The following is a 23,514-nucleotide window of genomic DNA, read 5'->3' as shown; positions in this document are numbered from 1 at the left end:
CTCGAGGTTACCCCTTGCGGGGGACCTCCAGGGGTCACTTTGGGTGCCCATAAGGCATGCCAAGTGATGCGTCCAGCTGCTGCCACATGCTCTCTCTGGATTTTTTTTTCATATGCGTTTTTGGGTTTTAGATGGGCTTTTCCTAGGTTTTCTGGCTTTTCGTTTCTTCCCTAGGGTTGGAGAAAAAAACCATGATTTCATTTGCGTGAAAAAGCACATATTTGATTCTCGTGGAGGCACAAACTTGCTTCTGTGAGCTATGCTTCTTGAAAAAAAACTGTGCTTCCACAGGAAACAGTGATTTGTTTCAGCAAGAAGCACAATTGTGCTTTTTAGAAAGTGAAAAGAAGCACATATTTACTTTTCTTCTCGTGGAGGCACATATTTACTTCCACGAGAAGCACAAATGTGTTTCTTGCAAAGGAAAAAGAAGTGCAAAACAAACCCTGCTTCCAGCTCTGTTTTTTTCTTCCATTTTCTAATCATTCTTTTTTTGGCTTCCGGTCTTTTTGGTTTTCTTTTTTTACATTTTTTGCGTATTTTTTTTTATTTTTTTCCAGTTACAAGTTTTTCTGGTTTTTTCCATGAAAAAGTTTGTTGAAATCTATTTACATGGAATCTAGTTTCGAAGATCTTGATATGAGAAATACAACGGGGAAATCAGTTCGAGATTTGGACGCACGGTTCAAGAGATAAAATATTCTGAATAAACAAATTTATGAAAAATAAAGTAAATACTCCTCGGTTGCGATAAGTGCGCCACTTGTGAGCGTCTGAGAAGATGGGAGTGGCCTTTACGAGGGGTGTTTTTTTGTACTCCCTCCGTTCCTAAATATAAATCTTTGTAGAGATTTCACTATGGACTACATACGGAGCAAAATGAGTGAATCTACACTCTAAAATATGTCTATATACATCCGTATATAGTTGGTAGTGCATTCTCTAAAAAAACTTATATTTAGGGACAGAGGGAGTAGTTGCAAGGGGTAATCTTAATTAATGATTTCGATGAAATAGGGATCACCTTTTTTTATATCAAAATCACTGCCATCTGAAGGCATTGAGTGCATGCACTAGGAAGTGGACAGGCCCTGCTGGTCGATCTGGGCCATGAACGTTTTGTGCTACTACTTATATGGGCCGCGTAGTTGAGCCTGTTTGATTGACATCCTTATCCATGGCCCCGGCTGTCTCAAGAAAAAAACAAAATCCATGCCACCGGCGGTGGCGGCGTGTCCAGCCAGCCGCGGCGGCGCCTCAATGCCCCCCCGGCAGGTGCGGCGAGGCGTTCGCGTGGTATCTTATCTTAGCTTTCTTCCCCCTCTGTCTTCCTTTCTTCCCTGGGTGCGGGGCGCGTTACCATTGGCTGCGGTGCTGGTGGTTAATTGCAACGACGGCAGCAGCGCCGCCGCCGGTCACCACCATGCTCTCTCCCATTGGCTAGCTCAGCTCCTCAGCGCAAGCTGGACTTGCTTAGATATACAGCCTCACCTTTCGTTTTTTTTTTTTCTTAAGCTTGCGTGCTTTGCATTCGGGATGGGGAACTGGGGATGCCTAGTGCACTACAGAATCAAAAAATAGTGCAGAAGATAATTGACAGCAATGAATGCCAGGTTCCTCATTCTTCAACTATTTCATTGCAAATCGAATCCAATTTAAAATGCTTCTACTTCATAGTTGTTACATCATAGTGGCTCATAAGCTACATCAGGAAAAGAACCTGACATAGTTGACTAATACGCAACCAAACTTTCTAGTTCTGCATATACTACTGCGACGAACTGCACTAGTGCCATGTAATACTGTATCCCTCAAACGCGTAGGACTAGTCCGCTGTGGTGCTACGATCTTCATGCTTTGTTATGGCGCGCGGCGATTGTCAGATGGGACAAAGGGCTTAGGCGGCATCTCTAGATCCTGCAAACTTCCCAATAACATGTTTATCACCTTTGTCATTGATGGCCGGTTTCTTGGGTTCCACTGAATACACCAAAGTGCCACAATAGCCAGCTGTCTCGCCTTTTCTTGCTCTTCTGGTGTCATTTCCAGAGTAAGCACCAGTTCCTCTCCCGTCACTACTTTCTCATAGATCCACTCCGGGAGGTATACCTGGTTCTGAATCCCGATACTTGGGTCTGAGTTCCTCCTCCCACTCACCATTTCTAATACCAGCATGCCAAAACTGTAAACATCTGACTTGTAGATATCCCTCCAAAATTTGTAGAGTATAGTTCTGGTGCGATGTAGCCCATAGTGCCTCTTGTTGCAGTCAAGGTAATGATGCTTTGCTCCCTTGGACACAACTTTGCGAGGCCGAAGTCTGAGATCTTCGGATTGAAGCTGTAGTCCAGTAAGATATTGTGAGGCTTGATGTCCAAGTGTAGGATGCGCTGATTGCATCCTTGGTGTAAGTATTCCATTCCTTTAGCAATGCCTAAAGCAATATCTAACATTTTATCTGGTGCCAGGAGTTCTCGGGAAACAATAGAATTACCCGAGAATATATATTTCTCCAATGAATCTTTAGGCATGAATTCATATATAAGAGCCCTTCTTGTCCCTTCAGAGCAAAAGCCAAGGAGGCGGACAATGTTTGTATGGTGGATTCTCCCGATAGTTGCAACTTCATTGATGAATTCCTGCCCCTCTCCGTTAGAGTTCTCTAGCATCTTGATCGCCACAGGAACTCCATTTGGTAGCTCACCTCTGTACACACTTCCAAATCCACCTTGTCCTAATTTATCCTTGAATCGTCTCGTTATCTTCTTAATTTCGGAGAAAGTGTACCTTGTGGGTTTTGATGTGCCATATGTCTTGAGGAACATTTCAACTTTCAAATGTATCTCTTCATTGTATCTTGTCTTTAGCGAAAGATAAAGAGCAGTGGCTACCATCAACAGAAGAACAACAAATGCCGCCGAAGATGATGTAGCTGAATACATGGAAATCAGCATGTTCATTAGGGTTGGAAGTTATTGCTTTAACGATTGTAATGGGGATGAGAGAATATTAGTGGGAATAGCTAGATAATTAATTTATAAGCAGCAGATATATACTTTATTTTCATCTTTTTTAATAAAAGTAATGTTTGGATTGGAGCTGTACCTGCAATGATTTTGACACGTGAACCTGCAAATACCAAAGAGGAGATTAAAATTTGATTGTTTATTTAGTACATAATAGGAAAATTAACTAATTAAGCTGAGGAAAGAAATATTAGATCCAACATTGATGTATGGCCAGTGAGGGTGGGGCAGGATTGGGTGAGAAAGATCAGAAGAAAGCTTCCATTACCAACTCTGGTAAGTGGTAACAGAGGAGTCTTTAGGGTCAATCAAGAATCATAAGGGTGGGTCCTGCTCAGTGGCTTGATTGGATTAAGGGTTATATCTCACCTTACAGTCACAGTCTCACATATCTTGGCCTCGTCACCCGTCAAAACACCCTCCTATTGTAGAAATTTCCTGCTTGTATATACCTTGCACTGCTACTGCCAGATGTCACGTTGGGGACACACAGCCTCCCAGGTAAACTTTCTGCAGGCATATCATGCATTTATTCATTTCTTGCTTTCGCTTCTTATATTTCTCAACGTCAGGTGGTTCTTGTTCTTACTCTGTTCTTTCTGATATTTATTCCATTTTATATTCTTCACCATGCAAATCTATTCTTTTTGCACAATACCACATTATATCAGTATTAGTACAGCTGATGCGGCATCAGGCTCTAGTACTTCATATCCCAGCATAAATATGGTAGCACAATAATGCCTGGAAGTGAATGCATGGTGGTGGATTTGAGCTGCCTAACTATAACATGTTTTGAGTTTTCTGACATGAGTCGACGCTATTTGTCATATCAAATTGTTGGCTTGTCACTCCACTCCCTGAGAACAATGCTGATACCAATGCATATTTGCGGCGTTACTAATATTACTAGTATGAGCTAACATGTATTCTGGACCGAGTTTAGCCTAAATTGTTGCAACCCGATTTATCTTGGCAAGTTTGTACAGGGGGAAAGGAGGGAAACTAGAAACAAAAATGGATGTAACATGTTGGCTTGCGTCCAATGGCGACCATAGAAACTTGAAGTTCTTTGAATATGCTATAGGAATTCTGAAGTAAGTATATTACAACTGAGAGATTGCTTGTGTTTATCTCAGATGTGTTTTTGTCTATCTGCATATTTATCATGAAAATGCTAAAAAATTATAGTAGTATACTGTCATATATAAGAGATGGCCATTCGCAAATTGATGAAATAAACCCTAATCATTGCCATAATTATCATGGACTGCTTAACAATGGAGCTGCTTTGTTTTTGCTTAATTTAATTTTGGACCACCCAAGTTTTTCTCCAATGTTTACAAATATGTGACCCATTTTTGTTTCCTAATTTCAGAAGATTCAGATGAGAATTTACATGAGCTTATAATGTTTTTACTCAAGCTACCTACCCAAATGGTTTGTCATACTGTTTATGCAAAATAATTTGACAAAAAAACTCCTGGAAATATCGTACAGTAGAAATTAATGATACCTTTATGAGGTTGAGACAAGCAGAATGTTTCATTCTTTTGCGAACTGAATGTGCAGTGTTGCCCGTCCTTCTCACATTTTTGGCACTCAGAGGGAATGGATGACGGCTCCTGTTCACTCCAGTCAGCTGCTATGTCATAAAAATGGAGGGCTCCTTCAACACCATGCTTGGATGCTGAGCCATAATATCCTGTGCCAAATATTGGGAGGGCGACATCTGATATGACCTTGCAGTCTAATGGAAGATCATACATGAATGCATAAGTTGCCACCAAATACGAGAAGTGGGTTTTGTTGCTAAGGCAGGAGATTGGGCCGGCAATAGTATCGGCAGCTGAGGCAGAAGCATAGTAACTGCCTCTGTCGTCATAGACGGGATACTGAGTAATCCCGCTTGGCTTGAACTCCCTTGAGCAGCCTACAAGCCTTCCAGTTCTGCTATAATGTGGAGTACAGTGGTGGCCAGTGTCAGTCGGTGGTGAACTTGTCGATATGAGATTCTGAATCACTGTGCACGCAGAGGTAAGCGGGGTGATGTTGAGGAGGGCACCGGTGTAATTTATGGCGTTGACATTGCATGGGCCAAGAAGTGGGTGAAGCATGATAGTGGATTGGCCTGAGCATGCTAGCTTCGCACATGTTGCACCGCAGGATGATGATGTATTGCTAGAATCAAGCCGGAGTGGGAACCGGATCTCGGGTCCATCTTTGCTGCACCGGGACGGCGGACAGTTTCTGAAGAAATCTTGGTCATCCCAAGCTGCCGAAGATGTGGCCATGTCGGCTCCAGGGCTGACAAGGCAGACCACCAGGGCTGTGACAAGGAATATACTCATCTTTCTGCTTCTGCAGTACGAGATGGATGAAGGTAAGCCAGGTATTGTAATTACAAAGACATAAGAAAGTCAGTAGTCTAAGTTGTGCTTGCCTGAGTAAGAACTTCCTCCGTCCGTGGATCGGTACAAACCTCCTGTATGTTGTTTTGTAGCAGGTGACTGCATCGTTGTAGATCAAGCTTTGTAGACTGCATCACTACAGTAGAATCCAAGACCTGACACTGACATGTATCAACCCCCTTGCCAAGTCACAGAAGCATATACCAGCATCCCTGCCTGATTATACTAACCAGGAGGAGTTAACAAGGATCATATACATATGGCAACATCCTCTTTATGATGACATATGGCAGCAGTGATGTGGACGTTAACCATCTCTGACCGGGTCATTCTACAGTTTTTTTATTCCATCATCCCTTGTATATGTCGTGTTTGTTTTCACCCTTGTTTCCTTGCAGTCCATTAAACATGAGAAAAAAGCACGCAACAAAGCCAGAACAAGAGATTAACAGTTGACTATCGTCGATGCCTCCATGGTGGTTTCTGGTGCACTTCATGGTCGCAGTTCTTGCCGTGGATGTTCAGGGGCGACATGATAGCAGGTACGCCTGCGCTCCTTTCTCTTGCGGACATCTCCAAGATGTCCAGTACCCTTTCCGCCAGCAAGGAGATCCATGGTGGTGCGGTTCTCCATCATACGAGCTGACTTGCACCGATAGTAATGCTACAATTCAGATCAACACAGGGACGTACTTTGTCACTGAGATTGACTACAAGTATTCTTCCTTCTGGGTCGTGGACGCCAACTTGGACATGAGCAGCAGCTGCCCTCTTCCTCGCTGGGATCAACGCCCTTATCTACATGGCCTCGAGCAGTCCGACGGCTCCATCATATTTGACCCTTTTTTCGTTACGTGGGCTAGCTTTGTGAATTGTTCGCGGGTGGTCACGAATAATAGTGACTACATACCGGTCACTTGCCTGAACACGAGGTATTCTTTTGTCTATGTGTTGATTGACTATATTTCTGTTGGGGACCTTGAGCCTTCTTGCGGGTACTTGGCCATGGCTGCTTTGGGTGGTCGGAGCATGCGATACGATAATGCAAGTCATGAAATTCTGGTAGAATCCATGAGGAGAGGATTTGCCGTTAGGTTTCCTTTCAGATATCAAAGGACTTTGGAGGGCTTCAAGGGGTGCCTAAAGGATCGCTTTGTGTGAGTTTGGGATCATCTATACACTGTGCTTCTGTTTTGGAAAATACATACATTCCTGACTTTTCCACATTTTCTCCAATGTCTGCAGCCTAGGCCCTGGGTATTCAGTGGGTTATCTCGTCGCGCGTTCGGCTGTGATCATTTTGGCACTCGATTTTGAAATATTGTATTGCGCATTTAGAACGACAGTTTCTTCCAATGAACATCTAGGCACACTACAAGTTGCATTACTATACTCCACGTCAACATTGAAGTTGATTGCTGGTACGTCGACAGTATACATATAGAGGCCTCTTACATGTACAAGCTACAAGTGTAATTTCTTGGCGATCTCACGTAAAATTGTTCTGTATGTGCAGTACTATGCAGGTTCGTGGTTGCTCCCCTGGTGGTATTGTTCTTCCTAGCCCACAAATACTGGAAAACGAGGATCACAATTGATGCGGTCGAGAAGTTCCTACGGATGCAGCAAATGATCGGCCCGACAAGGTATGCCTACACAGATATTGTTGCAGTAACAAGCCATTTCAGAGACAAGCTGGGCCAGGGAGGCTACGGCTCGGTGTACAAGGGCGTTCTGCTCCCAGGCGATGTCCATGTGGCCATCAAGATGCTAGATGGTAAATCCAGCTGCGATGGAGAAGATTTCATCAGCGAGGTCTCCACCATCGGGAGGATCCACCACGTCAATGTGGTGCGTCTCGTCGGGTTCTGCTCGGAGGAAATGAGGAGGGCGCTAGTCTACGAGTATATGCCCCATGGTTCTCTGGACAAGTACATCTTCTCGGCTGAGAGGAGTTTCTCCTGGGACAAGATTAATGAAATCGCCTTGGGCATTGCGAGGGGGATCAACTACCTGCATCAAGGATGTGACATGCAGATTCTGCACTTTGACATCAAGCCGCACAACGTCCTTCTTGACAGCAATTTCGTCCCAAAGGTTGCCGATTTCGGCCTTGCCAAGCTGTACCCAAGGGACAACAGTTTTGTGCCGTTGAGCGCCCTACGGGGAACCATTGGGTACATAGCTCCTGAAATGATATCCCGGAGATTCGGCATCATATCGACCAAGTCTGACGTTTACAGCTTCGGGATGCTGCTGCTGGAGATGGCCGGAGGACGAAGGAATGCCGACCCGGGCGCGGCGAACTCAAGCCAGACATTCTACCCGTCGTGGGTGTATGACCGGCTAAGCAAACAGGAACTGGGTGAGATGCGTGCTGAGATGCATGAGTTGGAGAGGAAGCTTTGTGTTGTTGGGCTTTGCTGCATCCAGATTCAGCCTCACGATCGGCCGGCGATGAGCGAAGTCATAGGGATGCTTGAAGGCGGCATGGATGGCCTGCAGTTGCCTTCGAGGCCATTCTTCTGTGACGATGGGCAGACCCCTGTAGCGGAGTCTTATGATTTCTGCTCTGGGCTGACTGCCATTTCAGAGGAGGATGAGTGAAATTTTGTCTATGTTCAGTGTCGTGTATTATTACTAGAGGCGATGAACTTGTGAAAAGTTACGGTAATGGTTGTCTTGGGAGTAAAAGAATGTGAATTATCTACCGTGTTTCTTTTGAATGTTATCCAAAATTCAATCATATCGAGTGTAAAGTTTCATTTGACCTCCAACCTTAGGAGGATGGTATCCTTTGCCAGAAAAGGTGTGAGATGTTATGAAAAAAAATCTGAAGAAAAAGGTACAGCAGAGAATATCAAAGAAAAAAATGTATGCAGTATACAGTGAGCTGTTGGCGAGGGCCTGATGATGCCAAATGAAAAAAAAAATCTGATGATGTCGACCACATTATCTTTCTTCATGGCACATTATGAATATGAAAACAACTTACACTCTCCATGGGATATTCAGATCAGAAGTAAGGCTGTTTGTCAGTGACCTGCTTGAAAGTTGAAATCTGATTGTACATTACCTAGTTTTTTTGGTGTGTGAAATCTGTTAGGAATGGGCAACTACATTCACAGGAGGGCCAAGGGCCAGTACATATACATGTGTATGATAAAGTGCAAGAGAGACTATACATACTCGAGCGAGAAACGGCAGTCTGTTTCTTTGTCTTCCAGGCAATAAGAGAGCCACCAAGAAAGACACAATAAGCAGACAGCAAGCGTCGATCAGAGGGATCACTAGCCCAGATAGCATCAGAGTAGGCCTGGAGCTCAAGAGAGCTGGAGCGGGGAAAGAAAAGGCGCTGAGAGAGCGTGTCACGAAGATATCGTAGAACACGGAGGAGATGACTATAGTGGACAGAGGTGGGGGCTGAAACGAACTGACTCAGGATATGAACAGGATAGGAGATATCAGGACGCGTAACAGCAAGATAGACAAGACTGCCAACAAGGTGACGATAGCGAGTGGGGTTAGGGAGAGGGTCACCATCAGAAGCACGAAGCTGAACGTTGAGTTCCATAGGAGTCACAACTGTGCGCTCATCACCGAGAGCAGCGCGAGCACGAAGATCCTGAATATATTTTTCTTGGGAGATGTAGAAGCCATCAGAGGTCGAGGAGATCCCAATCCCAAGAAAATAGCGAAGTGGACCAAGATCAGTCATGAGGAACTGGTCGCGAAGGCGAGCCTTAACAAAGGCTATGTAGTCAAAGTCGTCACCAGTGATGATCATGTCATCAACATAGAGAAGGAGCAGAGTCCGACCACGAGGAGACGTGTGAACAAACAACGCGGGATCATGATCACTGGACAAGAAGCCAGCGGCAGTCACCACAGAGGCGAAGCGCTCAAATCAGGCGCGAGGGGCCTGTTAAGACCATAGAGGGAGCGGCGAAGTCGACAGACCAAACCATCAGGAGCATAGTACCCCGGTGGTGGCTACATATAAACGTCCTCACGCAACTCGCCATTAAGAAAAGCGTTCTGAACATCAAGTTGAGAGATAGACCAATGACGAACAGAAGCAACAGCAAGAAGAGTGCGAACAGTGGTCATGTGGGCCACAGGAGCGAATGTCTCATCATAATCGCGTCCCTGCTCCTGCTGAAAACCACGGGCCACAAGGCGCGCTTTGTAGCGCTCAAGAGAACCATCAGAGCGAGTCTTAATCTTGTAGACCCACTTGCAGGTGATGGGACGGACACCGGAAGGGAGGGAAACCAGATCCCATGTGCCAGAGCGCTCAAGGGCAGCAAGCTCTTCGGCCATCGCAAGCTGCCATTCAGGCTGAGTCATGGCAGTCTGATAGGAAGTGGGCTCAGCAATAACAGAGAGGCCGTACCGATCAGGAGAGTAGCGATCAGGCGGGGGCGAGGCCGAGCACGGAGGTTATGAACCGGGGGAGGCGTGAAAGGAGGTGCACGAGAGGTGGAAGGCGCATCAGGGGAAACATCCTCAGAACGAGGGCGACGGATTGGAGATGATGGTGGAGAGTTGGAGGAGGAGGATGGGGAAGATGGTGTCGGTGGTGAAGGGGAAGGAAGGAGAGGTGTAGGCGGAGGAGGAAAAACATGAGGAGGCACATAGCAGGGTGTATCAGGGAGAAGAAGAAAAGAAAGATCGTCCACAGAGAAGCTCGAGGTAGAAGGACGTGGGTAGTAAGAGCGAGACTCGTCAAAGGTCACATCACGCGAGATGCGCAAACGAAGACCAACAGGATCCCAGCAGCGATAGCCCTTGTGCTCATCACTGTAGCCAAGAAAAACACACTCAACCGACTGAGCAGTCAGTTTGGTGCGTTCTCGCGGGGCAAGAAGGACATAGCACACACATCCAAACATACGAAGAGCTGGGTAGTCAGGAGAGTGACCAGTGAGACACTCCATAGGAATACCACCCTGCAGAGCAGTCGATGGCTGTATGTTGATGAGATAGGTGGATGCAGAAACAACCTCAGCCCAAAAATGGGGTGGGAGAGAAGCGGCAATCATCATAGCATGAGCCGTCTCAAGTAGATGACGATGCTTACGTTCGGCAACGCCATTCTGAGCATGTGCACCAGGACATGAGAACTGGGCAAGAGTACCCTGTTCCGCAAGAAAACCACGCAACAGCTGGGAGATAAACTCACCAGCGGAGTCAGCACGAAAAGTACGAATGGGCGTGGAAAACTGGGTGTGAACCATGGCAGCAAAACGTTTGTATATAGAGAGAACCTCGCTACGAGATTTCATAAAGTAGAGCCAAGTGTAGCGAGAGAAATCATCAATAAACAAGATATAGTAGTGGTGACCACCTTTCGAATCAAAGGGAGCAGGACCCCATACATCAGAATGAACTAAGTCAAAAGGACGCTGAGATACCGACTCACTGGTAGGATAAGGTAACTGGGTCTGTTTGCCAAGTCTGCAGCCATTACAATGCAAAGAAACATCTCCAGATACAGACCCTAAGAGGCCCTAACGAACTAAAGAAGACAAGCGAGAGCCACATATGTGACCAAGGCGATGATGCCACTGCTGGAAGGACGCAGACGAAGAGGCAGCAAGAGCATGGGAGCTGGCTGAAGTGGTGGCAGCGGAAGGAACACAAAGCCAGTCAACCTCCCAAAGGCCCTCTCACTCACGGCGCCGGGGGCCAGCACCAACCAAAGCCTTGGTGCGACGATCCTGAATGGAGCAAGAGTCGATATCAAGAATGACACGACAACCAGAATCAGCAAGTTGGGCAGCGGAAAAAAGGTTCATGGTGAGGCGAGGAACATGTGAAACAATAGGAACAGAAAAAGATGGAGTGGAAAGAAGACCACGGCTAGCAACAGGAAGAGGTGTGCCATCAGCGGTAAGAACATTAACAGGCGAATCAAGAGGTTGGAGAGAAGACAGCACGGAAGAATCAGAAGACATATGAAAAGAGGCTCCAGAATCCAGAACCCACGAAGATATACCTGACTGTGTAGATGCCTGCGGTGGTGGAGCAGTGGCTGCAGTCACAGCAGCAGCGGAACCGGTCGACGAAGAGCCTGAGGAAGCTAAAAGACGCTTGAGCCTCATAATGTGCTGGTCAGTGAGTGACGGGGCCGAGGAGGATCCAGGAGTCCCACTGGAAGAGGAGCGCCTCTGGTCTCGCTTCTTCTCACGGCAATCAGACTCTGGGTGACCCGGCCGAGAGCAGTAGCCACAGAAGGTGTCACGGCGCGACCGGCCCCTCTCAGCATAAGAAGGACGACCCACCCCCTCTGAAGGAGTAGGTAGGAGCGGTGGAGCGGTGAGGCGAGCAGGTGGCATAGGAGCTCGGGCGGCCAACACTGATGGAACCACAAGTAACCCAGCAGAGCGTAGGCGGGTCTCTTCAGCACGAAGCTCAACAAGTACCTCCGAGATAGGAACACGACCACGAGCGAGCAGGTGAGCACGGCGAGGCTCGAACTCAGAGCGAAGACGAGATAAGAACTCGTGAACCCGCTGAAACTCCAAATCGGACCGTGTAGTCTGACAGCAACGGCAAGTTCCACAAACGACGGTCCGAAGAGAGTCAAGCTGACGCCAGATGGCAGAGCACTGTGAATAGAACTCATCAACAAAGGAATCACCTTGCTGGAATGCATGCTCCTGACGCACCACAGATAGGTAGAGAGCATCACCAGAGGGCTGATAGCGCTGACAGAGATAAGACCACATCGCTGCAACTGTGCCAAGTCCCATGAACTCCGAGGCGAACTGAGGAAGGACACTCGCAGTAAGAACAACAGCAGCACGAGCATCATCATTGCACCACTGAGTGTAAGCAGACAGATCATCACGATAGGCAGAAAGGGCATCCGAATAGGCTGACATCTGCTGATCATAGGCATCAACTGCAGTATCATCGAGAGCCTTGGCGGCATCACGATCAGCCTGAGAAGCATCAGCAGCAAGAAACGGCGGTGCTGGCGGGGTAGGAGCCACTGGAGCAACAGGGCAAGGCGGACAGGGGACCTCGCCAGAGAGAACACCCCACAGAAGGAGACCACGCATGTGGATACGCATAAAGCCCGCAAACTCGGCATAGTTGGTGCCATCGAAGATCACCGAGCACCGAGTAACGGCGACATTGCCCGAAGAAGACATGAGGAGCTCTTTTTTTTGGTCAACTGCTACAGGAGACCCCGATCCAGATCGGGATGGGGCTCGCGCTGGCTCGATCCAGCCCCGATGGAGGAAGCGGGGGGGGGGGGGGAGGGCGAGCGTGGGAGGGGCCGGCCCTGGGCAGCATCGGCTGCAGCAGGAGGCGGCCAGGGGCGGCAGGGCGCGGAAAGGTCGCGGACGGGCGCGGGGAGGTGGCTGCCGGCCGCGGCCGAGCACGGGAAGGCGCAGGGTGGCGCGAGGCGGCAACGGCAGGCCGCGACCGCGCTCGGGGCGGCGCGGGACAGCGGCGGCAGGCCGCGGCCGAGCTCGGGGCAGCGCAGGCTGGGGCGAGACGGCGTGGCGGCGGGGAGGGAGAGAGCCGGGGGCGAGGGAGGAGGTGGCCGGCGCCGGCGACGAGGTAGAGGGAGGCCGGCGACGGGGGAGCTAGGCATGGAGCTGCGAGCGTGTGGGAGCGGGAGAGGAACCTAAGCATCTGATACCATGTTAGGAATGGGCAACTACATTCACAGGAGGGCCAAGGGCCAGTACATATACATATGTATGGTAAAGTGCAAGAGAGACTATACAGATCTAAGAGCATGTCTAGTAGAGCCCTCAAACCCTTAAATCCAAAACCAGTTTTAAGGGTTGAGAATTGGCCATTTTTGACACTTTTAAGGATTGAAAAACAGGGGCAAAGACTAGAACCCTCAAACCCAACCCTTATAACAGAATATTCCGTTATAAGGGTTGGGTTTGAGGGTTGTAGTCTTTGCCCCAACCCTAACCCTTAAAACTGTCATTTGACATATCACAATTTTCACTAGAAAAACACAATCAACCTTCAAACAAACACGCAAATGAAGATCATTGATGCATGGCTTAATAGTTTACATCACCCTCTCATCGGCACCATCACCAAAAAGTTGCACCTGCACCATCTCCTAGACCACTTCCACGTCCATCAAGCACCTCCATTGTCGTCGGTGGTGGAGTCCTCCACACCGCCATCGCCACCACCACTCATCGGAGTGTCACCTCGAAGAGTAGAGGACGCACCACGGAACATCCTCTTCCTCTCCGCGATGTCCTCCTTGTAGTCCTTCCACCATTGCAATTGGTCTTCACCCATGTCCTTCTTGGACATCATCATGTGCTCCTTCTCTTCCACCATGAGTTCTTTCCATACCTTTGCCTCTTTGAGCTTGATCATCCTCTCCTCCAAGTCGGCCTTGCGCTTTGCTTCTTCACGCTTTGCTTCAATTTGTGCAAGCTTGACCTCTTTCTTCTTCTCGGTTATAAGAAGCTTCGTCTCCAATGTCTTCGTTGTCAATTCCTCTCTTGCCTTCATCATGTGCTCCATCTTCTCCCTTAGGCTTGACGCCTCTCCTTCCATCTTCTTCCTTAGCTTATCCTTCTTGTTTCCAGCGGGCTTGTGCTCGTTCCTTCCCTCATCTTCACTATCATCCATACTAAGCATTGCCGACTTCTTGGGTGCGGTCTCTTGATCCCTCAACTTCCACTTGTCAAAGGTTTGAAGAATTGCCCAAGCATGCTTAAATGGGAATGGCTTGCCCTTGGAAGCGGCCATCTCCTTGTACCTCATGCCGGCAATTGTCTCCTATCAACCACACATAATCACATAAGAACCCACCAATAGCATAGTACACACACATAATCAAAATAGTGAAGAGATATGTACTCACATAGTCACTCTCCACGGTTCCACTAGGTGGTGCATCCCTCACTTGGTCCATGGCCGCACTCCAACGAGCACAAGCGGGCTTCATCAACTCCCACCGGCCTTGAAGCGACCGGTAAGTGCGAGAGATGAACCCACTATTCTTCGGCTTTATCCTACAATAGGTGTCCTCGATCCTTTGCCAATACCGTTTACCGGTTTGATCGGTACCGGTGCTTGCATCCATCCCCACAGTTGCCCAAGCATGAACCAAGAGGATATCTTCCGCCTCGGTGTAGTTTGTCGACCGCGCCTGTGGGCGGGAAGCGGCGGTGAATGCCTCCTCCCCTATCTCGGCCACCTCCTCCTCGTCATCCCCTTCATCTTCCTCATCTTCCTCCAAGTCGTCACCAACCCTAAAGGGGTCTAGAGGCGGAGCTCCGAGGTCCACCTCCGCGTTTTCGAGGAGGTCCATGAACGAGGATGGGGTTGCCATTTCCTCGAACACCTCGTGCGCGGCGGGAGGAGGTTCGGCGACGGCGGCGGGCGGGGCCGCGGGCTTCTTCCGCGCCGCGGGCTTCTTCCGCGGCTTGTTCACGGCCGGGGACGAGCCGGCGACCTTGGAGGAAGCCCCTCGCGGCCCACGGGAGCCTGCCTTCGGCCGGCTCTTCTTGGGGGCGGGCGCGGCGGGGGCGGCCGCCGGGGCGGGGCCGGGGGCCGGGGCGGGAGCCGGGGAGGCGGGAGGAGGCGGTGCGAGGCCCGCCCGCAGCCGCTTGGCCCCGACGTGGGTCGCCGCCACCACGTCGGCCACGGTCGGGCCGGAGGCGGGGGCAGGGGCGGGGGCGGGGCCCGAGTCGGCCGGGGCGGGGGCGGGGCCCGAGTCGGGCGGGGGCGCGGCGGCGGCGGAGGCCTCCATGGCCGGCGCGGGGCGAGGCGGCGGGAGGAGCAGGGGAGGCGGGATGAAACTTCCCTCCCGCGCGAGAGGAAAGAGGAGTGCGGGTTGGGGGGGGGGGGGTTCCTCTCAACCCTCACTTCTACAGGTGGGGAAACAGTTTGAGGGTTGGACCTCTAATTTTTTTACGGGTTTGAGGGTTTAGAGGTTCTAGTCTACGGCTTTTTTTCAACAAAAACTGTAAAAAAGCAGTTATTTTTAGGGGTTTGAGGGTTTGAGGGCTCTACTAGACATGCTCTAACAAAATCCATGGGCTTGAGGATCTGCCGACGCTTATTGATACGGCTCTACACGAGCGACATTTGCAAGCGCATAATGGATCAGTGAGCTTTCATGCATTGATCCTGATTCGTCGCTGTTGAGTTCTCAAAGCATGCACATTTTGTGAGAACAAGTTCCTGTTTGGTGGTGTTATGAGAGAAGCCAAAGCTGTAATAGCTATTTCATCAGTTTTAGAGGAGTGCAACCTGTTTACATACCTCCTGTTTGGAGCTTAAATGTTGCTCCTAAAACTCTTTCGAATGTTGAATGTTGCTCCTAAAACTCGTACCTTTCTCTGGCTACTTGCTCATAATAAGCTCATGATCAGAGATGACCTCAAGAAGAGACACATAATCAAACTTTTAGTTTGTGTTTTCTGCTCTCAAGATGAAATGATAAACCATTTGATGTTTGAGTGTGTTGTCTCTAGTTATTTGGTTGGTAATCAGTGAAGACTTTAGTATATCACTGGTACTGATTACCTTTCAGTTGCTAGATTTTGGATCTCTAGTAAGTAGAATTCAGCTTTAAATACAGCATGTGCAACAACTTTGTGGTGTATTTGGAAATTCTGAAATTCCGTGATCTTTAATAACACCATTTGGATGTCTGTGAACCAGGTGATAGGGAATATTCTAAGGACAATCAAAAACTGGATGATTCTTTCTTTGCAATTGGTGAGAGTGAGGGATTATTCTCACAGTTCCCAACAAATCAACATCGGTCCTGGAGACTTGCTGGTCGCCTGTGAAGCCCTCCTCTTCACAGCTAAATTTTGGTCTTTACCAGCCATTTTCATCTTTTGGCGCCTGCGTGTGCTACTTCTTTCTTTTAACTGCTTGAACTATCTGTGTGGCAGCTTTCAGCTTGCCTTTACTTTTAGATTTTTGAACCTTGTTTGAGATACTCATGGTTTCATTCCAAGCTAATGGAACGGGGGATCACCTCCCTGTTTTTCTAAAAAAAAAACAATTTGATTACAATCATACTGTGGTTATTTTTTAGGGATAATTAGATTTATGCCCCTAGTTGTGTTCCACTCGTCTGTTTTACCCCTAATTCTCAAAAGTCACCGGTTCTGTCCAAGTCACTTTGCGCCTCTTATGCTTTTGCCCTTTGACCGTTTGACCGTCAGTTTGAAAACTTCATAACTAATTCATACTAAACCAGAAAAATGCAAATAAGATACCAAAATGTTCGGAAAAACATCACCTATTTGTGATTGTCATTTGCTTTCGTGAAAAAAGTGTTGGAAAGTGCCCATCCGAGTTTTAGCTCTTTTGATACCACCATGAATAGTAAAATCTAAAAAAATTCAAAAAAAATATGGTGGCAAAGAACGACAAATGTTCTAAGTGCTTGCCAAGTTTCATCAGGGAACGACATTCGTGGAAGTCGTGTCAAACAAATAATCTATTTTGGAGTGCTGATTGTTTTTTTTGCCGCGGCACTCACGAATGTTATTTCCTGATGAAACTTGGCAGGCACTTAAAATATTTGTCATTCTTTGCCACCAAATTTTTTTTGAATTTTTTGAACTTGTATAGATTTTACTATTCATGGTGGTAGCATAAGAGCTAAAACTCGGATATGCACTTTCCAACACTTTTTTCATGAATGCAAATGACACACATATATGTGATGTTTTTCCAAACATTTTGGTATCTTATTTGCATTTTTCTGATTTAGTATGAATTAGTTATGAAGTTTTCAAATTGGCGGTCAAACGGTCAAAGGGCAAAAGCATAAGAGGAGCAAAGTGACTTGGACAGAACCGGTGACTTTTGGGAATTAGGGATAAAACAGACGAGTGAGACACAACTAGGGGCATAAATCTAATTATCCCTATTTTTTATGAACAACAAGCTACTCCGCCCAATACATCAGGGAGAAACAACCATCATATAGTCAAACGAAACTGCAGCTTTACAACCTCAGCAGAGCCTGAACTACAATGCAGAACATTCAAATCACAGCAACACAAACACAAGAGCCAAAATCTTGGTGAACGAGAACTTGGTCCAGCCAAATTTTTTTTCACAAAAAGCACTCAGATTGCTTCATGGTAAGAACAGAACCTTATCAGGGATACATAACTTGGTGAAGGAGAGAAGGTACTACTCGAAACAGGCTTTCGCCCCGCTTTATAAATAAAGCAACGACCACAAGTTACACGGTGGAACCATACAATATGATGAAGTAGCCCTCTGACACAGCTGACCCCGAAATGACATACCAACATAATCACACGATTACGTGGCCGAACACCTAAGCATAGGACGACCAGATTACAGACGACGAGACCTAAGAAACCTAGCCTCCACGACAACACCCTCGGGAGGGGAACGCAAGCACCGTCGCTGCCGGGCCCAAAGGCCAGGGTTTTCACCCGGAGACTTGCCACGAAGAGAAGAACCACGACGACGTCTTCAAGAAGATAATGACACCCGCACATTTCGTCGCTGTTGGTGCCAGGGCGCGGAGCTTTCGCTCGGCAACTCACCCGTGTCACCATGAGGTCCCCAGATCAGTCGCCACGAGAATCAGCCTCCAGATCCGGATCTGGGCAACGCCATTGCAAAGAGCAGAGAGCTGCCCGAGCTACGCACTGCTACACCTCTCGCCATCCAGACGACCAAGAGGCGTAGCCACCACTGCCGCCATGGAGCCTGCCGGAAAGCCACCATCTCGGAACACCGCCCCGGCGTCCCTGTCCCAAGACCTCGCCACCCATCCACCTCACGACGCACTAACCCCGGCACGAAGAGTAGAAGGCACTCCTTCCACTCCTAGCCTGGCATCAGTCCCTAGATCTGGGTCAACACCTTCACAGTAAGAGGCGTCAACGCCTGTATCCGCATCCAGTCTCAGTTGACCGGGGGGACACGACCCGAGGACTGCCGACGGCCGCCGCCAAACCCCTAGGCCTAACCCAGGAGCTTACACGACGCCAAATCCGTGGTCATCGGCATCGAGATACAAGACGAGGAGCATAGTCAGGACCACCACCACCACCATGCACCGCATCCATGAGGACACCGTACACGGACGCAACCCAGGCCAAGACCAACCTCACCTACCCGAGGAATGAACCCCGATCTGCCCTGGGCCCAGATCCGGCCTGCCTAGGCACAAACCCTAGGATCAAGCCGCCGCCACAGCACGCAGCGCTCGCGTCCAGCCCCGCGCGCTGCCGGTCCAGTCCCGGGAGAAGAGAGGCCACCGTACCACCGGCCAGGCCGCAGCCGCCACGTCATAAGGTTTTGCAGGGTAAATATTACTGAAGCAAAGCATTCTTCCTAGGGTCTAGGCACATAAATCCCCATCTTGACAGGATAGGGTGATTCATCTTAACAATACTAAGCAGATGAACAATATTTTTTTTTTGAATTTTTTCTGTAGCCACTGCCCCTCGTATTACGATTTCAGCAATCCTGCCTCTGCCACTGCGTACACAATCTTGGTTTGCATGTATGTGGTTCTATTTCCAAGTAATTGGTCTTCATTGATTCCCTAAATATCCATTCCAGTAGTTGTTGCCCAGTGTATAGAGAAATAAGGAAACCATCGAAAATGCTACACCTAGGTACACCTACTCGTAACCAACTTACGTAACCTTCCTAAATTCTCTCCTCCCCCTGAATTCAACCGGACAAATCCTGTTCGGCGCCTTAAGCGCGCCGAATATAGGCCATTTGGTACAGGGCGCACACACCATAACCAGCCGACCAACTAACCTCGTGTGCTTACATAGTGGTTTCTTTTGCCTTTTCTTCTTCTTCTTCTTCTTTCATCTTTCTTTTTTGTCCCTTTTTTCAAATTCATGAACCTACTTTTTGCGAAAGAAATTCGTGAACTTTTTTCAAAATTGATGAACTTTTTTATCAAATTCATGTACTTTTTTCTTAAAAGTAGATGAACTTTTTTCAAACTCACGATTTTTTTTTCAAAATCTATGAACTTTTTTGAAATTCGTGTTTTTTTACAAAAGTTTGATGAACTTTTTTTGAAAATAAGTGAACTTTTTTAGAACCCGTGAGCATTCTATTTCTTAATTCTCTTTTCTGAAATTTCTAAAACAAATCTGAAAAGACAATGGTCTATGGTTGACTGGTCTACCACTTCCAGTTATACGAAATGATCGAGCATCTTTTTTTTCTTTTCAGTAAATGAAACACGATCGAGCAAGGAAAGCCGGGAGAGCGCGCGCCGTGCGCGAGCTCGTCGGCTCATTCTTGGGCTGGCTTACGTAGCCAGGCGCGCGGGCGCTGGTTTTGGGGCCTCTATGTCTCGCTTTAAGCGAGATCTCGGGAAACCCTTGCGTCATGGCAGCTCTAGATGGGCCAGCCCAGGTGCGCTGGAGGGCACATCCTCGTTTTTTTCTGTTTTTCTTTCACATTTTTTTGTTTCGTTTATTTTTTTTACTTTTGTTTACACTTCCAAAAATTATAAAAATATATATTAAAAAATATAGTTTACATATTGTTTTAAAAAATGTTAAAAATGCATAGAAAAGTAATGTTGAAAATATATACGAAAAATATTGAAATAAGTATTTAAAAAATGTTGAACATGTATGTAAAAAATGTTGAACAAGTATTTCAATTTTTCTTAATAAGTATTAAAATATTGAATGATTATTTGAAAAATGTTGAACAAGTATTTGAAAATGTGGAACAAGTATTAAAATTGTTGAAAAAGTATTTGAAAAATATTGAACAAGCATTCGGACAGTGTTGAACCTGTATACAAAAAATGTTGATCACTTATTAGAAAAATGATGAATTTTTTATCATGTATATAAAATTGTTAATCGAGCATTTCGAAACAAATGTTGAATAAGTATTTAAAAATTATTAATCAAGCATTTGGGTAATGTTAAATGTGTATAGAAAAAATGTGAACCATGTATTAAAAAAATAATGATATATATATATATATATATATATATATATATATATATATATATATATATATATAAATGTTAATTAAGGGTTTAAAAAAATGTTGAACAAGTGTTTGAAAAATGTATATCAATCTTTTGGAAAATGTTAAACGTGTATAGAAAAATTGTTGACTATGTATTTAACAAATTTTAATCTTTTTATTTGAAAACTGTTAATCAAGCATTTTAAAAAATGTTTCAATTGTATATAATTTTTTTTGAACATGTATTCCAGAATAGTTAATGTTGTATTTGAAAAAAAATCAAGTGTTTGAAAATGTTAAAATATGTGTAGAAAGAATGTTAATCATGTATTAAAAAAATTATAATTTATATTTTAAAAATGTTAGATGTGTTTTAGAAAAATGTTGTTGACATATACAAAAGATGTAGTATAATAACCAAAAGAACAAAGAAAACCAAAAAAGGAAACGACATGAACAAAAGAAGAAGAAAAGGAAGAAACAAAATGCAAAAATTAAAGAAGAATGAAAAAACAGAGAAGTAAAGAAACAAAAGAAAACGAAAAAACAAAAGGAAAGAAAGAAAACCTGATTGAATCCCTAAGTAGGGTGCGCCGCTATTACTTATCGTGGACGGGACCTAGCGGAGTGGCTAGCAGCGCCTGGTTTCTCCTGGGAGACCAGAGATTAATTCCCACTTCTGCCATTTCGTCTACTATTTTTCTTGTTCTGCGCACGCGAATGGGCCGGCTCAATACAATGTGAGGGAGGAGAAACCTTCAGCGAGAGCTTGCTACTATCTTACTTAGGGCCTGTTTGGGACTGCTCTGCTCTTTAAAATTCAACTCTGCTCCGGAAAACACAAGCCAAACAGGGGCAGCTCCACGATATGCTGCTCCGCAAAAAACTAGAATTTGGGGTATAGCTCCTAGTTTTTTATGAAGCTCCTCAGGGGGTGCTTCAAAAAACTATAGAAGCTGGAGTTGGGTGGAAATTACCCACCACTGCCACCAGTAAGTGGATACCCCTTCGTTTCTCCGGCCTCAACCAATTAAATAGATCCTTTCCACCAAATTTCACATTCTTGAAGCTGGAGCTAGATGGAAGCCAAACATTATCTTTGATAGTGCTACAACTTCTGCTTGAAACTGCTCCAAAGTGAATTTATTGGAGCGAAACTGATTTTGAAGAAGCGGAGCAGTCCCAAACAAGCCCTTAATGCGAGACATAGGGCTCACGCTAGTTTCGTCTACTGGCGCATAAGGCGCCAACGAAGAGCTCCCATTTAACTGTGGGGGTGGCCTAGCAGCTAATCTTGGCCCAACTAATTTGGGCCACATCAGCACGTAAGATTAAGTACGTAGCAATTGTACGTAGATCTTAGCATTGGAAACCATACCCCAAGACTAATTGTCAAGACTGGTGACATTACTGTCAAATATTTGAAGAACTTAGTGAGCAGGATGTCCATTAATTCATATACAAGTTCATATACATTTATTGCTAAAAAGTCACTTTAATATTTTGATTAACAAACAGAAAATGCAAAACTAAGCCATTAACAAGTCACTAGGGAGCAAATATACCTTGAGAACTTTTGGACAATTGTAATACGCATTGTGTTGCATCAGCAAATGCTTGGCAGGACCCAAGCCAGAGGTACGCATTCCTTCCTTGCTGCTCGCCCTTGGTACGTACTCCCTCTGTAAAGAAATATAAAAGCATTTAGATCACTATTTTGATGATCTAAATGCTCTTATAAAAGTTTACAGAGGGAGTAGTCGGTAACAATTTCATGCAAAGATCATCAACCAAAGAATACTCGCTCCAGTTCCCGGAGTCTCCACTGAAGTACAAGCAGTCTGTCTGAATTGCCGGATGATCTGGACCAAGGCAACCCGCAAACTGATGTCTATTAAAGAACAAGCTACAGCCACCAAGGCTAGTAGTCCTCGCCCACTTCCTCTCCCCATATTACCACCGGCAAACAAGCTACACACTTGTTCTGACAATGACCAACAGCTCACAGCGGCTCTCAGCAAGCCAGAACATGGTAGAATAAGGGACTGTCTGCGTGCTGAATTTGTCACCAAGAAACGACAATATCACCGAATTGTTGTCAAGCTTGACGACAACGACAAAGTAATTTGGATAGATGAGTGCATAGAGTGTGTCTTTCACGAACATCAGACTTTAAAGCAGGTGGCCTTGATCGCACCATGCCGCTCGCCAGTGAGCATCCCCAACACGACAGTAGTAGAGGTCATAGCAGCATCGCGTGAAGGCGACGACGAGGTCGCCAGAAAAGGTGACTGCTGCAAAGCCTTTCGGGGAATCGGACATGCGGGTTCGCTCCCCCGTGAGGAGGCGGCGAATGCGGAGCTGCGGTGCCTGGGGCTGCCGTTGTTGCCGTAGATGGCGACGTGGTAGCCGAAGGAGTGGAAGGAGGTGCAGCCGATGTTGTGGGCGCGGAAGAACCGGCCGAAGGAGTGCAAGCAGGCGAGGATACGGCTGCGCGGGAGGCGGAAGCGGAGGACGCGGCGGAGGGGGACGTGGAAGAGAGCCTCCGACATCTTTTGTCCCTGGTCGACATGTTTGCTTTGGCCAGCTTGATGGTCTTTCTTTCGTCCCTGTAAAAATTGTGATGGTTCAATACAAACTTGAGAGTTTGCCTAAAAAACCCCTGAATAATCGTTTTCCCTTCAAAAAAGAAAATCTGAATATTCATTTTTCTCTCAAAAAACCCTGAATATTCATTCCACTAGCTTTCCGAGAAGTTTAACCTAAATTACCTCCATGAAAGAGTTTTTTTTTACCACAGTACGGACGCAGATGCTTATACACACACATACACTTATCCTTATAAACACACGCTCGCATACCCTGCCCCAATAAGTACATTCGAGATACTAAGCCTGCACATCATCTCTCCATCGTCCACCAAGAAATGTTTGACAACTACTCCCTCCGTCCGAAAATACTTGTCGGAGAAATGGATGAATCTAGACGTATTTTAGTTATAAATACATCCAATTTTATCCATTTCTCCGACAAGTATTTTGAGACGGAGGGAGTACTTATGTGGCACAAGGCGAGAGTTTCCTGCCTGGAAACA

General features: G+C 46.5%; 2 protein-coding genes and 2 pseudogenes across 2 annotated transcripts; 1 reads left to right on the top strand and 3 right to left on the bottom strand.

The window, feature by feature from the left end:
- Window positions 1-1,239: 1,239 nt before the first annotated feature.
- LOC109738901 (rust resistance kinase Lr10-like) lies at window positions 1,240-5,377 on the bottom strand (annotated as a pseudogene).
- Window positions 2,862-8,144, top strand: LOC109738900 (rust resistance kinase Lr10). Its single transcript, XM_020297998.4, has 3 exons — window positions 2,862-6,594; window positions 6,683-6,858; window positions 6,954-8,144. Exons 1-3 carry the CDS (start codon window positions 5,903-5,905, stop codon window positions 8,042-8,044), a joined length of 1,959 nt encoding a protein of 652 aa, XP_020153587.1. The 5' UTR covers window positions 2,862-5,902; the 3' UTR covers window positions 8,045-8,144.
- A 1,286-nt stretch (window positions 8,145-9,430) lies between these two features.
- On the bottom strand, window positions 9,431-9,787 carry LOC141041354 (uncharacterized mitochondrial protein AtMg00820-like). The gene has a single exon (XM_073507495.1). The coding sequence runs from the start codon at window positions 9,785-9,787 to the stop codon at window positions 9,431-9,433; it is 357 nt and encodes a 118-aa protein (XP_073363596.1).
- Window positions 9,788-17,425: 7,638 nt separating this feature from the next.
- LOC120974260 (uncharacterized) lies at window positions 17,426-23,300 on the bottom strand (annotated as a pseudogene).
- Between the last annotated feature and the right edge of the window lie 214 nt (window positions 23,301-23,514).

The sequence above is a fragment of the Aegilops tauschii genome, chromosome 2 (assembly GCF_002575655.3).
Source record: "Aegilops tauschii subsp. strangulata cultivar AL8/78 chromosome 2, Aet v6.0, whole genome shotgun sequence".
Classification (NCBI taxonomy): Eukaryota; Viridiplantae; Streptophyta; class Magnoliopsida; order Poales; family Poaceae; genus Aegilops; species Aegilops tauschii.
Note: the sequence above shows the minus strand (reverse complement) of the source record. Positions and strands in the feature narration are given on the sequence as shown.

What these genes read in the sequence shown, in the direction of transcription:
- LOC141041354 (XM_073507495.1), bottom strand. Translation starts at nt 9,787, where the DNA reads ATGACTCAGCCTGAATGGCAGCTTGCGATGGCCGAAGAGCTTGCTGCC.
- LOC109738900 (XM_020297998.4), top strand. Translation starts at nt 5,903, where the DNA reads ATGCCTCCATGGTGGTTTCTGGTGCACTTCATGGTCGCAGTTCTTGCC. An exon ending in TGCCTAAAGGATCGCTTTGT is followed by an intron (nt 6,595 to 6,682) that starts GTGAGTTTGGGA and finishes CAATGTCTGCAG; the next exon opens with CCTAGGCCCTGGGTATTCAG. An exon ending in AACATTGAAGTTGATTGCTG is followed by an intron (nt 6,859 to 6,953) that starts GTACGTCGACAG and finishes CTGTATGTGCAG; the next exon opens with TACTATGCAGGTTCGTGGTT.